At 45.3% G+C, this 16,037-nt stretch overlaps 1 protein-coding gene across 10 annotated transcripts in view; it reads right to left on the bottom strand.

Moving 5' to 3' along the window:
- magi1b (membrane associated guanylate kinase, WW and PDZ domain containing 1b) overlaps positions 1-16,037 on the bottom strand; it is a 369,840-nt gene that overhangs the window by 13,606 nt on the left and 340,197 nt on the right. For 6 of the 10 annotated variants that reach the window (XM_078414545.1, XM_078414540.1, XM_078414542.1 and 3 more), the window contains one exon: positions 7,699-7,837. In XM_078414545.1, coding sequence (XP_078270671.1) covers positions 7,699-7,837 — 139 coding nt within the window. Of the gene's footprint in view, positions 1-6,009; positions 6,099-6,241; positions 7,838-16,037 lie in introns of those variants that run through there. The other 4 variants (XM_078414546.1, XM_078414549.1, XM_078414550.1 and 1 more) reach the window with 2 other exon arrangements.

Here is a 16,037-nt window from a genome sequence, read left to right as displayed (position 1 = left end):
ACTGCCAGGCAATTGTATTCATCTCAAAACATTTGGTTTAACTGAAGTCTGTGAAACTGAATGTAGCACATCCAGAGTCTACTGCTACTGTACTTTTAGCTTAGTTTAGTTTAGAGATACAGCGCGGAAACAGGCCCTTCGGCCCACCGAGTCCGCGCTGACCAGCGATCCCCGCACACTAACACTATCCTACACACACTAGAAACATAGAAAATAGGTGCAGGAGTAGGCCAATCGGCCCTTCGAGCCTGCACCGCCATTCAATATGATCATGGCTGATCATCCAGCTCAGTAACCTGTACCTGCCTTCTCTCCATACCCTCTGATCCCTTTAGCCACAAGGGCCACATCTAACTCCCTCTTAAATATAGCCAATGAACTGGCCTCAACTACCTTCTGTGGCAGAGAATTCCACAGACTCACCACTCTCTGTGTGAAGAAATGTTTTCTCATCTCGGTCCTAAAAGACTTCCCCCTTATCCTTAAGCTGTGACCCCTGGTTCTGGACTTCCCCAACATCGGGAACAATCTTCCCGCATCTAGCCTCTCCAACCCCTTAAGAACTTTATATGTTTCTATAAGATCCCCCCTCAGTTTTCTAAATTCCAGCGAGTATAAGCCTAGTCTATCCAGTCTTTCTTCATATGAAAGTCCAACTAGGGACAATTTAAATTTATACCAAGCCAATCAACCTACAAACCTGTACTCCTTTGGAGTGTGGGAGGAAACCGGAGCACCCGGAGAAAACCCACGCGGTCACGGGGAGAATGTACAAACCCTATACAGACAGCACCCTTAGTCAGGATCGAACCCGGGTCTCTGGCGCCGTAAGGCAGCAACTCTACCGCTGCGCCACCGTGCTGCCCCTTGCTTGGATAAAGATGTACCATTAATACCCAAGATTCACCGGGATCAAAGTATGTTGATATATAGACAACAAAATGTCAGACTGAACAAATAAATAGTTAGTGTAGGAAGGAACTGCAGATGCTGGTTTAAACTGAAGATAGACACAAAAAGCTGGAGTAACTCAGCAGGACAGGCATCATCTCTGGAGGGAAGGAATGTGTGACATTTCGGGTCGAGGCCCTTCTTCAGACCAGTTAGGACAAGGAAAGGTTAGCCTGTCCCCTTGCTGTGATCTCACACAGTCGCAAGAGGAAGAGGAAGATGCTTCTCAGGACTCCACTGATACAGATCCCATCTTTGTTTTTTTTGTGTAACGTTCCACAATTGTAAACTCAGGTTGATATTTGAAACAAGTTCATTGTAACCTATTGGAACAGGCGCTGAGTGGGCAGAGGAATCAATTATTCTTTCAAAAGTTGGGCAAAACAAATCGAATCAAACCGATTGAATGGGAAAATGTCAAATCATAAGATCATGTGATAGGAGCAGAATTAGGCCATTCGGCCCATCAAGTCCACTCTGCCATTCAATCATGTCTGGTCTATCTCTCCCTCCTATCTCTCCCTCCATTCTCCTGCCTTCTCCCCATAACCCCTGACACCCGTACTAATCAAGAATCTAACTATCTTTGCCTTAAAAATATCCACTGACTTGGCCTCCACAGCCTTCTGTGACAATGAATTCCACAGAATCTCCATCCCCTGACTAAAGAAATCCCTCCTCATCTCCTTCCTAAAAGAACGTCCTTTAATTCTGAGGCTGTGGCCTCTGGTCCTAGACTCTCCCACCAGTGGAAACATCCTCTCCACATCCAGTCTATCCAAGCCTTTCACCACTCTGTACGTTTCAATGAGGTCCTCCCTCATTCTTCTAAACTTTAAAATACATTGACGTTGTTCCATTCAGTTAGAACAAGGGAAAACTCTGAGGCCTAAAACCATCAAGCGATTTTTGGTCTTTGTATTTTATCACATGATCCATTTAACTAAAGGGATGTGGCATTTAAAATAGAACAAGGTATTCATTTATGTCCTATCCATTTCCAGCCTGGGTAATCTTTTAGCTGTTGGGCTACATTTATCGAGCAATTGATATTCACTGGGCTGAGTGTTGTTTATAGCTCTCTTGCTGAGCAGAAACGTTGAGTCGTGAAAAGCTGGAGTAACTCAGCGGATCTCGACCCGACTCAGGAATTCGTCACCAATTCCTTTTCTCCAGAGATGCTGCCTGACCCGCTGAGTTGCTCCAGCTTTTTGTGTGTGTCTATCTTCGGTTTAAACCAGCGCCTGCAGTTCTTTCCTACACGAGGTTCAGTCGTGAGTCTTCGTCCAAGATTAGGGCAGATAGGTAGCACTCCACCAATTATTGTTATGCTGCTGCCTCACATCTGAAGTCAGATAGCTTTAATCGCAGTTCCGACGGTTGACGGGTTCGATCCTGACTGTGGGCGCTGTCTGTGCGGAGCTTGCACGTTCTCCCTGTTCTCCTCCCACGGCCCAAAGACGTGCGGGTTTGTGGCTTAAATGGCTTCTGTAATTTTACCTCGTGGACGCAAAAGTGGGATGGCATAGAACCATTGTAGATCTATTGCAAGGGGCGACCGATTGTTGGAATGGACTCGATGGGCCGAAGGGCCTATTTCCATAATATATATCTAGAACTAGAAGTTAAAAAATGACATGACAAAGACTAATTTGTCTCCAATGTTAAAAACAAGGGAATACATAAACTTGCTGCATGGTTTTAGAAGATATAGGAACTCTACATTCCCAGTTAAACCTAGAATGGTGTGTTGTTAAGGCAGAAGAGATCAAAACACATTAACATTTGGTGGATCCCAATGAATGCCTCAACTTGTATCATCTTCAATGTCCAAGGCTGCAGGCTTGGATAGAAACATAGAAAATGGGTGCAGGAGGAGGCCATTCGGCCCTTCAAGTTGTCACAGCCATTCAATATGAGCATGGCTGATCATCCAAAATCCGTACCCCGTTCCTGCTTTTTCCCCATATCCCTTGATTCCGTTAGCCCTAAGAGCTAAATCTAACTGTCTCTTGAATACATCCAGTGAATTGGCCTCCACTGCCTTCTGTGGCAGAGAATTCCACAGATTCACAACCCACTGGGTGAAAAGATTTTTCCCCATCTCAGTCCTAAATGGCCGACCCCTTATTCTTAAACTGTGACCCCTGGTTCTGGACTCCCCCAACATCGGGAACATTTTTCCTGCATCTAGCCTGTCCAATCCCTTAAGACGTTTATACATTTCTATAAGATGTAGTAACATTCTTGTGATCCGTTCTCTTCCACTTGTAGATGCAGAATCCAGTCCCAATTTTCATGAACCACATCAACCTATTTTTTCTTCTATTAATTATTTTATTCACTCTTCTATTGCCTCCATTTATACCTCACGCTGCCTCAGCAAGGCCAGCAGCACAATCAAGGACCAGTCGCACCCTGGCCACTCCCTCTTCTCCCCTCTCCCATCAGGTAAAAAGTACAGAAATGTGAAAACGCACACCTCCAGATTCAGGGACAGTTTCTTCCCAGCTGTTATCAGGCAACTGAACCATCCTATCACAACCAGAGAGCAGCGCTGAACTACTATCTACCTCATTGGTGACCCTCGGACTATCCTTGATCGGACTTTGCTGGCTTTAACTTGCACTAAACGTTATTCCCTTATCATGTATCTGCACACTGTAAATGGTTCGATTGTAATCATGTATTGTCTTTCTGCTGACTGGTTAGCACGCAACAAAATCTTTTCACTGTACCTCGGTACATGTGGCAATAAATTAAACTAACTAACTAAAAGCTGGAGTAACTCAGCGGGACAGGCAGCATCTCTAGAGGGAAGGAATGGGTGACGTTTCGGGTCGAGACCCTTCTTCAGACACTAACTAACTAACTAACGTTCATCCATTCTTACCATCCCAGCTCCCAATGTTAATTTGGATACCATGATAGATGGCTTTTCTTTCTTCCCATTATGGCAGGGAACATACTTTTACAGTCATTAGATGCAACTAAGATCTTATTACGTGAAAGATCCAGTGTTAATGCAACAATCTCAAATTTGTTCAGCTTAAGCACAGAAGTGTGCCCTCAAAAGTGTTAGCATATAGTGTCCAGGGTTGGTAATATTCATAGTGTGTTGCGATAAACGATTAAAGTGGTATTCAGGAACGCAACGTTTAGAAGGACCTCATAGAAACACTGAATCGTGAAAGGCCTGGATAGAGTGGATGTGGAATGGATGTTTCCACTAGTAGGAAAGTCTAGGACTCGAGGTCATAGCCTCAGAATTGAAGGACGTTCCTTTAGGAAGGAGATGAGGAGGAATTTCTTTAGTCGTGGACGGTGAATCTGTGGAATTCATCTATCAAGAGAAAGCAACGCAAGGCCGCGGAGGCCGTCAGTGGATATATTTGAGGCAGAGATAGACATATTCTTGATTGGTACAGGTGTCAAGGGTTTATGGGGAGAAGGGAGGAGAATGGGGTTAGGAGAGAGATAGATCAGCCATGATTGAATAGCAGAGTAGACTCGATGGGCTGAATGGCCTAATTCCGCTCCTATCACATCTGAACCTGAACATCTCTCTTTCATTGAAGATTTGATATGGTGTTTGTGTAAGTTAATAGCATGGGTTATGAACAAGGTCAAACAGAGGAAGAGGACTTCAGGAACTTGCATCAGGAGAACTGCAACACAAATTAATGAAGTTATCATATTTTAGCCCAAAGGGCGGCGATTCAATATTATTAGCGCCGAAACACAAGGCAACCACAAATTCTATCCCTTTTCTGCACCGTACAGTAACAAATTGAGCGTGATATGTTGTGTAATAATGGCAAAATGTCACAAGATTTCAGTTTGCAAATCTTAATCTTAAAAATCTTTGCACCTCTGCAAAAGATTTTTAAGATTAAGGTTTGCAAACTGAAACTTGTGACTTTTTGCCATTATTACATTATTTGCACCTCTGCAAATCTTAAAGGCAATTGGACAGGGCTCCATATAACAAATCACACAATGCATTAAGTACTTGCGAAGTGTTCCTTACTGTTCTCTCCGAATTATGGGAACGAAAGGCGATTTTACGTTAATAATCTTTCGGTGAAACTTTCAATTCTGACCAACGTGCATAATGAGCATTAAGCGAATGAGGGTCAAATTTGCTCAGTTGCCCATTCATTAATTTCGAAAAGAGGAGGGTACCACAGCAGGGGCATGGCCATTAACAACTGACTCATCTGATATTGCCTGTCAAACACACCATCAGCAGTATTGAAAGTTCCAGTTCCAAAGCATGATCGAGTAGTGTGAATTATGGATGAGTTCTTAAGTTTCCATAAGGAAGCAAAATTTGAAATTGAAAAGACATTATTACCAACGACAGGTCTCCCTTTCATCCAGTATTTCATTTCAGATCTTTGCCTCAATAAAATGAAGTCTCAGGGGCAAATGCTCCTGTTGTCAATGAAAACTAGGCAGCATTAATTTATACTGAAAAAAGGACACAAAGTGCTGGAGTAACTCAGCGGACCAGGCGACATCTCTGGAGAACATGGACAGGTGATGTTTGGGGGTCGGGACCCTTCTTCAGACTTGACGGGGCGACGTTTCAAGCCGGAAGAAGCGTGCCGACCTGTAACGTTGCCTGTCCATGTCCTCCAGAGATGCTGCCTCACCCGCTGAGTTACCCCAGCTCTCGGTGTCCTTCTGTGTGTCAACCAGCGCCCGCAGTTCTTTGCTTCGGCACCAGTGTACCCGCATGGATATCCAATGGCTTTGATGGATCAGGTGGACATGCCAATTTCGAATGAGATACTAGATCTCGGCAAAGCAGCACAACTACCACATAACAGCCATGATAGCATGAGGGGGGGGAGGGACTCCCTGGCAAAGAGCTTGCACCCCAAAGATGTGGGTGCGTGAGTCCTGCCAGCACCGTCAGTGGGAAGATCGCGCTGACGGATGCGAGCACACTCGTTGATGCGCGTCTGGGGGGGGATATAGATGGAACATAGCATGAGCCTTTACAAGCAGAGCGGCGAGATGGAAGCAGCAAATATTGATTGAACTACCAACCGTGTTTTGATTAGGGCCCATTAAGTAGAAGCAAGCGTCCTCATGCTTGTCGCTTCTCATGCATGAGGAGAGATTAGGAGGCACCATCGCTGAGGGGGAGGAGCGGAGAGACCAGCGCCCATGAAAGACGAGAGAGAGAGAGTGAGAGAAAAAGAGCAGAAGAAAGATTTAGATTCCCTATTAGTAAGCAGCACCAGAATTGATCAGTCTGTTGATCATGGAAAGATGTTTATTATAGTTCCAGTCAGATTGTCCAGGCAAAAAAAACAAACAATTAGACTGCAAAAGCAGAACCAAAAGACACAGCAAAAAGAGCACCAGAAAGCACTAATGGGAATTTCACACCATTTGTTTATCACAGTACAGTGAGTCAAAATAGTATGTAAACAATGATTCATTTCAATATGTACAAACTCTGCAAGTTATGAACTGCGTTAAAAGTAATTACAGAACTTGTTACAAAAATATATACCCTTACACAGAGAGATCACTTCAATGGAGATTTTAAAACAAAAGAAATCAAAAGTTCAGAGTTCTATTTTTGGTCATTAGGTATTATTTTAAAATAATAGATAATAATCCCCTTCATTTGGTCTCGAGAGGGATGTTGGTGGGTGCAACTGTTCTTGTGTTTTTTTAAACTCTTGAAACTTCACGCGTTTCTCGGGAGAGCAGCATAACGTTATACAAATTATCAGGGGGGACGGAAGTTATTCCTTTTTGGATACATCATCTTAAAGGCCTAACTTCCCAGAGAAAAGGCCTGGAGGATCAGTGAGGCAATTACGAGAGCAAAATTAATGTATATGTACATGAGCGCAGGAAGATGAGGGGTGATCTTATAGAGGTGTATAAAATCATGAGAGGAATAGATCGGGTAGATGCACAGAGTCTCTTGCCCAGAGTAGGTGAATCGAGGACCAGAGGACCCAGGTTCAAGGTGAAAGGGAAAAGATTTAATAGGAATCTGGGGGGTAACATTTTCACACAAAGGGTGGTGGGGGTATGGAACGAGCTGCCAGAGGAGGTAGTTGAGGCAATGTTTAAGAAACAGACAGGTACATGGAAAGGACAGGTTTGGGAGGGGATATGGGTCAAACGCGGGCAGGTGGAACTAGTGTAGCTGGGAGATGTTGGCCGGTGTGGGCAAGTTGGGCCCAGGGGTCTGTTTCCACGCTGTCTCACTCTGTGACTATGTGACCCTATTCTGCACATTTTCCATTGGTAGCAAGGATTGCTCTATCCACAGCTAAATGTTTACAACTAAAAGAATATAAAGTCTGGTGTCTTTAAAATACTATAAATAAACATGATAACTTAAATTAATAAATATTAGAACACTTCTACTCGAGATTTGGCCACGGGGTGTAAAGTTAAAATGTCGTATCATTCCTGTCGAACTGTGACATTAGGGTTTATAGTATTCTCATTAGGCATTTGAACTATTGAGAATTTCATATGGACAGGTATTATTGCCTGTCCTAACTAATCACATACATTCTCCAGCCCATTCCTCATAGAAATGGTGAATGAGCAGAATTAGTGGCAGCTGATAAGAACCGGAAGCTGTACATTTGTGAAAGAAGGGGAAAAAAAATCCTAGATTTTAACATAAAAAAATATATGAGAAAGAAAAAAAAAAAATCACTCATGGTGAGAAGAAAGTAACGTTTTCATAGGGCAACCCACCATATTCTGGCACATAACCATTTCCACGTTTGAGAAATAGGCTGACTCTTCGACCGCCATTTTTAATCAGCTCTATCGCGCGAGAATGCTTCATGTTCTTGGTCGTTTCTCCATTGATCTCCAGAATTTCATCTCCGACCTAGAAGGTGACATAACCATAAATAGAAGTTAGTGCATTTATACCTCACGCTGCCTCGGCAAGGCCAGCAGCATAATCAAGGAAGAGTCGCACCCTGGCCACTCCCCCTTCTCCCCTCTCCCATCGGGCAAAAGGCACAGAAATGTGAAAACGCACACCTCCAGATTCAGGGACAGTTTCTTCCCAGCTGTTATCAGGCAACTGAACCATCCTACCACAACCAGAGAGCAGTGCTGAACTACTATCTACCTCATCAGTGACCCTCGGACTATCCTTGATCAGACTTTGCTGGCTTTATCTTGCACTAAACATTATTCCCTTATCATGCATCTTTACACTGTAAATGGATTAGCTGTAATCATGTATTGTCTTTCCGCTGACTGGTTAGCACGCAACAAAAGTTTTTCACTGTACCTCGGTACACGTGACAATAAACTAAACTGAACTTATCTGAAGGAACTACAGATGTTGGTTTACACCAAAGATAAACACAAAATGCTGGAGTAATTCACCCATTCCTATGCTGTAGTGTAATAATAAAAAATAAAAAAAATTAAAAGGAAAGCAAAATCATCCAGAGTATTTCTCTGGATGAAGATCTCCATGTCCATGTTGGCAAATGTTTGTCAAATGCCTTGCACTTAAGTAATAATAGGTAGACACAAAATTCTGGAGTAACTCAACCTCCCATGTTCCAGAGCCAAAAAAAAGTCTCCGCAGTTTAGAGGTCAAACAGGGTGAACCCATTAATTTAGACTTTAGACATTCAGCGCGGAAACAGGCCCTTCGGCCCACCAAGTCCGCACTGACCAGCAATCACCCTGGACACTAGCACTATCCTACACACTGGGGACAATTTACAATCTAACTGAAGGCAATTAACCTACAAAGCTTCACGTCTTTGGCGTGTGGGAGGAAACGGAGCACTCGGAGAAAACCCACGCAGGTCACGGGGGAGAACGTACATACAGACAGCACCCATAGTCAGGATCGAACCTGGGTCTCTGGTGCTGTGAGGCAGCAACTCTACCGCTGCGCCACCGTGCCGCCCTAATTGTTCAAACTGAGACAAACCCATCCTGTGTAGAGCAGCAAATGAACCTGTGGCTTCCTGGTCCCGATGACACAGGTTGCTTCAAATTAAAACTGAGAGCTCTTTGGACCAAAGAGCGCATGAAGAAAAACCTCAACAAAGCAATGATTTATATTAAGGTTCGGAGCTGATGTGCCATTGAGCTCCTAGGTATTGTTGAAAGATAACACGTGCTTTGCTAAAATGCAATAACATGAAAAGATATTAAAATCTGCACGCATTTATTAAACGGCATCAGCAGCTGGAAAAGCGACAGGGGGATAATTGAAATAATTTGCGCCTGTCTCCCGACTGTCACTTGAACCCCTGTAAAACCCAATCACAACTTGATGAAGCTTGTAATGTTATTAGATGCTGAACACCACATCCAGTGAAATACTGCTGATCATTTCGAGACGCCATGATATTAGATGGGGCTAAATTGGATTAAATCAGGCTCTTGTATCTGACGAGACCTTTAACTTTAAAACAGAGATTTATGTTCACCAAACATTGGGGACGGCACGGAGCCACAGCGGTAAAGTCGCTGCCTCACAGCGCCCGAGGCCCGGGTTCCATCCTGACTACGGGTGCCGTCTGTGCGGAGTTTGCACGTTCTACCCGTGACCTGCGTGGATTTTCTCCGGGATAGAAACATAGAAAATAGGTGCAGGAGTAGGCCATTCGGCCCTTCGAGGCTGCACCGCCATTCAATATGATCATGGCTGATCATCCAACTCAGTATCCCGTACCTGCCTTCTCTCCATACCCCCTGACCCCTTTAGCCACAAGGGCCACATCTAACTCCCTCTTAAATATAGCCAATGAACTGGCCTCAACTACCTTCTGTGGCAGAGAATTCCACAGATTCACCACTCTCTGTGTGAAAAAAAACGTTCTCATCTCGGTCCTAAAAGACTTCCCCCTTATCCTTAAACTGTCATCTCTGGTTTCTCCCCACGCTCCAAAGACGTACTGGTTTGGAGGTGAATTGGCTTCGGTAAAATTGTAACGTGTTCCTACTGTGTGTAGGGTGGTGTCAGTGTGCGGGGATCGCTGGTCGGCATGGACTCGGTGGGCCGAAGGGCCTGTTTCCGCGCTGTATCTTTAAACTAAACAAAGTATTATTTCTTTATTTACCGAATGGAGGTTCATCGGGCCATTTGGTAATGCAAGATAAAATGGAGGCAGTAACTTTAATGGTGTGGAATATCTAACTTGCGAAACTAAACTAAACATAATACAGTGATGGCTAAATCTGCAGAGCACTGGTGGAGTTGTTTTGTGGTGAAATTATGGGTGAGTGATATCAGGATAGTAAATTCATCTGAGTCATTGTATGAATGTTAGCATGAGTGGAAATGGGAGCACATTTTCAAAGTGGTACTAGTACTAACAAATGCAAAGTGAGAAAGGCATTGAACTTGGCTACATGAGGGATGAGTAACAGTGGTGGTGAGGGGTGGGCCAAAATTAGGGTTGCCAACTGTCCCGTATTAGCCGGGACATCCCGTATTTTGGGCTAAATTGGTTTGTCCCGTACGGGACCGCCCTTGTCCCGTACGGGACCGCCCTTGTCCCGTATTAGTAGGGTTGCCAACTCCCTCACTCCCAACGAAGGGACAAAGAGTGACGTCACCGCCCCGCGTGACCTCACCCAGCCAGCGGCAATGTGCTCCCGCTCCACCAATGGCGGCCTCCCGGCCCGGGCGGCCGCCATTGGTGGAGCGGGAGCACGTGGCCGCTGGCTGGGTGATGTCACGTGGGGCGCGGGGCGGTGATGCCACCTTGTCCCGTATTTGGGAGTGAGGAAGTTGGCAACCCTAGACACAATTGCACTGCGTACAGGGAACATAGACGTAGAAACCTAGAAAATAGGTACAGGAGTAGGCCAGCTGACCCTTTGAGCCAGCACTGCCATTCAATATGATCATGGCTCATCATCCAACATCAGTTTCCCGTTCCTGCTTTGTCCCCATATCCCTAGATTCCGTTAGACCCTAAGAGCGAAATCTACTCTCTTGAATACATCCAGTGAATTGGCCTCCACTGCCTTCTGTGGCTGAGAATTCCACAGATTTACTACAGATAATCAGCATTTTTAATACAGTAAAATTCATTGAGGGAATCGAAGGTCATAGAGTCATACAGAGTGGAAACAGGCCCTTCGGCCAACTTGCCCAAAACATGTCCCATCTACACTAGTCCCACCTGCCTGCGTTTGGCCCATATCGCTCTAATCCTGTAGAGGATTACCTATCTTAAAATTTTCTTAAATGTTGTGATAGTCCCAGCCTCAACTACCTCCTCTGGAAGCTCGTTCCATTCACCCACCACCCTTTGTGAGAAAAAGTTAGCCCTCAGGTTCCCATTAAATCTTCCCCCTCCTCACCTTAAACCTATGTCCTCTGGTTCTCGATTTCCCTACTCTGGCAAGAGACTTTATGCATTTCCCCCGATCTATTCCTCTCATATGTTTTGTACACCTCTATAAGATCACCCCTTAACCTCCTGCACTCCAAGGAATAGAGTCCCAGCCTACTCAACCTCTCCCCATAGCTACTGTACCTTTAGTACATGTGACATAATAAACCTAAACCTAATTGTACTTTATTTTTTAAGATTCTATTTGTCATAAACAGGATTTTAAGGTATATATTCAAACTACTATTGTAAAAAGCAGTCCTGACCTCTCACCTACCCCACTGAAGACCTTCGATCTTTAATCGGACATAATCTTGCACTAAACGTTATACCATTTAAAAAGGTCTACTATTTACCTCATTGAAGACCCTTGGAGTAACCTTAATCGGACTTTACTGGACTATGTCTTGCACTAAATGTTCTTCTCTTTTTCCTGTATCGGTACGCAGTGAATGGTTCGAATGCAACCATGTATATATTGTCTTTCCGCTGACTGGTTAGCACGCAACAAAAGCTTTTCACTGTGCCTTGGCACATGTGACAATAAACTACACTACACAAAATTTTATCCTGCATCTGTATACTGTGGACGACCTGATTGTAATCATGTGTAGGAAGGAACTGCAGATGCTGGCTTACACTGAAGATAGACACAAAAAGGGCGGCACGGTGGCGCAGCGGTAGAGTTGCTGCCTTACAGCGAATGCAGCGCCAGAGACTCAGGTTCGATCCTGACTAAGGGGGCTGTCTGTACGGAGTTTGTACGTTCTCCCCGTGACCTGCGTGGGTTTCCTCCGAGATCTTCGGTTTCCTCCCACACTCCAAAGACGTTTGTAGGTTAATTGGCTGGGCAAATGTAAAAATTGTCCCTATTGGGTGTAGGATAGTGTTAATGTGCGGGGATCGCTGGGCGGCGCGGACCCGGTGGGCCGAAGGGCCTGTTTCTGCACTGTATCTAAAAAATCTAAAATGCTGGAGTAACTCAGCGGGACTGGCAGCATCTCTGGAGAGAAGGAATGGGTGATGTTTCGGGTCGAGACCCTTCTCCTCATGTATAGTCTCTTTGCTGGCTGGTTAGAACGCAGCAAAATGCTTTTCACTGCACCTCGGTACGGTACACGTGACAATATTAAAATAAGCGAAACTAAAAAATATATATCAACATCACGCAAAAGACAGATTCAAAAATAACTCAAGAGCGTCATTCTGATCATCATTAGACATTATGCATGCACTAATAATCTGCATGAAATGAAAATGATAGTGTGAGAGACTATTTCTGGTGGGATGGAAAGGTCACCTCTAGTTTCAACGTGAGGAAAGGTAGAGGTTCTTTTTCCTAAATATTTTTGCTTGTAAACTTGGGCGCCATCATTTTAACCTGGCAAATAATTCGACTGCCCAGATACACACAACGGTCACTGAAGATTATTCATCTTATTTGACCAGTGCACCAACGTTTTCTCCTTGGAACAGAAATATCGGAAAGCGATAAGCATCTAAGTTTTGGTTAAAACCATGCAACACAGTTATCTTTCCCAGTCTTCTTAAGTCGTTGAACTTCTCTAATATTTTGAATTTGTGAACTCGTGTGCAAGTCCTATTATTTTCCTGCAACATTAAATGTCTCATATCATCATATCATATCATATATATACAGCCGGAAACAGGCCTTTTCGGCCCTCCAAGTCCGTGCCGCCCAGCGATCCCCGTACACTAACACTATCCTACACCCACTAGGGACAATTTTTACATTTACCCAGCCAATTAACCTACATACCTGTACGTCTTTGGAGTGTGGGAGGAAACCGAAGATCTCGGAGAAAACCCACGCAGGTCACGGGGAGAACGTACAAACTCCTTACAGTGCAGCACCCGTAGTCAGGATCGAACCTGAGTCTCCGGCGCTGCATTCGCTGTAAAGCAGCAACTCTACCGCTGCGCTACCGTGCCGCAAAACCAGGATTTTCAGTCTTGAGCTAAAACTATTCTTTCGGTTTCCTTGAAAATCAACAATGGCGGCACGGTGGCGCAGCGGTAGAGTTGCTGCCTTCCGGCCGGCGCCAGAGACCCGGGCTTGATCCTGACTACGGGTGCTGTCTGTACGGAGTTTGGACGTTCTCCCTGTGACCTGTGTGGGTTTTCCTCCGGGCGCTCCTGTTTCCTCCCATACTCCAATGACGTACAGGTTTGTATGTTAATTGCCTTCAGTAAATGGTCCCTAGCGTGCTGGATAAGCGCTGGTGTATAGGAGTCGCTGGTCGGTGCGGACTCAGTGGGCCAAAGGGCCTGTATCCTCGCTGTATCTCTAAACTAAACTAAAAACTAAACTGACATGTTGAATTTTTCCCACTGTCTCCCACTCTCCCAGTCATCCTGCTCCTCCCCCCTCCTTCACACGCTCATCTCCCATCCCCAAGTCCTTCAATAGACAATAGACAATAGGTGCAGGAGTAGGCCATTCAGCCCTTCAAGCCAGCACCGCCATTCAATGCGATCATGGCTGATCACTCTAAATCAGTACCCCGTTCCTGCCTTCTCCCCATACCCCCTCACTCCGCTATCCTTAAGAGCTCTATCCAGCTCTCTCTTGAAAGCATCCAACGAACTGGCCTCCACTGCCTTCTGAGGCAGAGAATTCCACACCTTCACCACCCTCTGACTGAAAAAGTTCTTCCTCATCTCCGTTCTAAATGGCCTACCGCTTATTCTCAAACTGTGGCCCCTTGTTCTGGACTCCACCAACATTGGGAACATGTTTCCTGCCTCTAATGTGTCCAATCCCCTAATTATCTTATATGTTTCAATAAGATCCCCCCTCATCCTTCTAAATTCCAGTGTATACAAGCCCAATCGCTCCAGCCTTTCAACATACGACAGTCCCGCCATTCCAGGAATTAACCTAGTGAACCTACGCTGCACGCCCTCCATAGCAAGAATATCCGTCCTCAAATTTGGAGACCAAAACTGCACACAGTATTCCAGGTGCGGTCTCACCAGGGCCCGGTACAACTGTAGAAGGATCTCTTTGCTCCTATACTCAACTCCTCTTGTTACGAAGGCCAACATTCCATTGGCTTTCTTCACTGCCTGCTGTACCTGCATGCTTCCTTTCATTGACTGATGCACTAGGACACCCAGATCTCGTTGAACCCCCCCTCCTCCTAACTTGACACCATTCAGATAATAATCTGCCTTTCTATTCTTCCTTCCCTTCGTTCTTATCTCCCTGCCTTCCCCTGTCTCCTTCCACCCATATCCCTCCCTCTGGCTTTACATTTCACTCTGCTTCTCTCCTTGTCCGACACCCTCTATCTCCCGTTTCACCACTAGCCTTTACCACACACCTGCTGATCAAACACTCCCCTCACCACCATCCACCTATCACTCACCAGGTTTCCTCCCGTCCCCTCCTCTATATTCCAGCTTTCCCTCCACTGCTCCAGCCAGCCTGAAGAAGTGTCCACACCCGAAACAATGCCGGTCCATTCCCGACACAAATGTCGCCTGACCCGCTCAGTTCCTCCAGCACTTTGTATTTTGCTTGCGATTCCCACACCTGCATTTCCCTTTGTCTCCATTACCCTGTTATCCATTCACTCCCTCTCAGCTTCATCTGTTCTTTGACATAAAGTTTCATTGTCTAGTTCAGCTGAGGTGATTATTAATGAAAAGCATTTCTGTTGGAGCGATTGGGCTTGTATACGCTGGAATTTAGAAGGATGAGGGGGGATCTTATTGAAACATATAAGATAATTAGGGGATTGGACACATTAGAGGCAGGAAACATGTTCCCAATGTTGGGGGAGTCCAGAACAAGGGGCCACAGTTTAAGAATAAGGGGTAGGCCATTTAGAACGGAGATGAGGAAGAACTTTTTCAGTCAGAGAGTGGTGAAGGTGTGGAATTCTCTGCCTCAGAAGGCAGTGGAGGCCAGTTCGTTGGATGCTTTCAAGAGAGAGCTGGATAGAGCTCTTAAGGATAGCGGAGTGAGGGGGTATGGGGAGAAGGCAGGAATGGGGTACTGATTGAGAGTGATCAGCCATGATCGCATTGAATGGCGGTGCTGGCTCGAAGGGCTGAATGGCCTACTCCTGCACCTATTGTCTATTGTCTATTGTCTATTGCTCGCTATCCAGTCAGCGGAAACACTCAACATGATTACAATGAAGCCGTCCACAGTATACAGATACAGGGTAAAGGCACTGGTTAAAGGGATAAAGGCATTGGTTTTGTCTTGTTTGTTTGTGTGTTTTTATGTGTATGATGTATGTATGTGCGCATTAATGTATGTAGGAAAGAACTGCAGATGCTGCTTTAAATCGAAGGTGGGCACAAAATGCTGGAGGAACTCAGCAGGTCAGGCAGCATCTCTGGAGAGAAAGAATGGGTGGCGTTTCGGGTCAAGACCCTTCTTCAGACTGATGTCAGAGGAGTGGGCAGGACAAAGATAGAATGTAGTCGGAGACAGTAAGACTGGTGGGAGAAATGGGAAGGGGGAGGGGATGGAGAGCGAGGGAAAGCAAGGGCAATTTGAAGTTAGAGAAGTCAATGTTCATACCGCTGGGGTGTAAACTACCCAAGCGAAATATGAGATGCTGTTTCTCCAATTTGCGCTGGGTCTCAGTCTGACAATGGAGGAGGCCCAGGACAGAAAGGTCAGATTGGGAATGGGAGGGGGAGTTGAAGTGCTGAGCCATCGGG

The sequence above is a fragment of the Rhinoraja longicauda genome, chromosome 17 (assembly GCF_053455715.1).
Source record: "Rhinoraja longicauda isolate Sanriku21f chromosome 17, sRhiLon1.1, whole genome shotgun sequence".
Taxonomy (NCBI): Eukaryota; Metazoa; Chordata; class Chondrichthyes; order Rajiformes; family Arhynchobatidae; genus Rhinoraja; species Rhinoraja longicauda.
The sequence above is the reverse complement of the archived record's forward strand: the minus strand, read 5'-3'. Positions and strand labels throughout refer to the sequence as shown.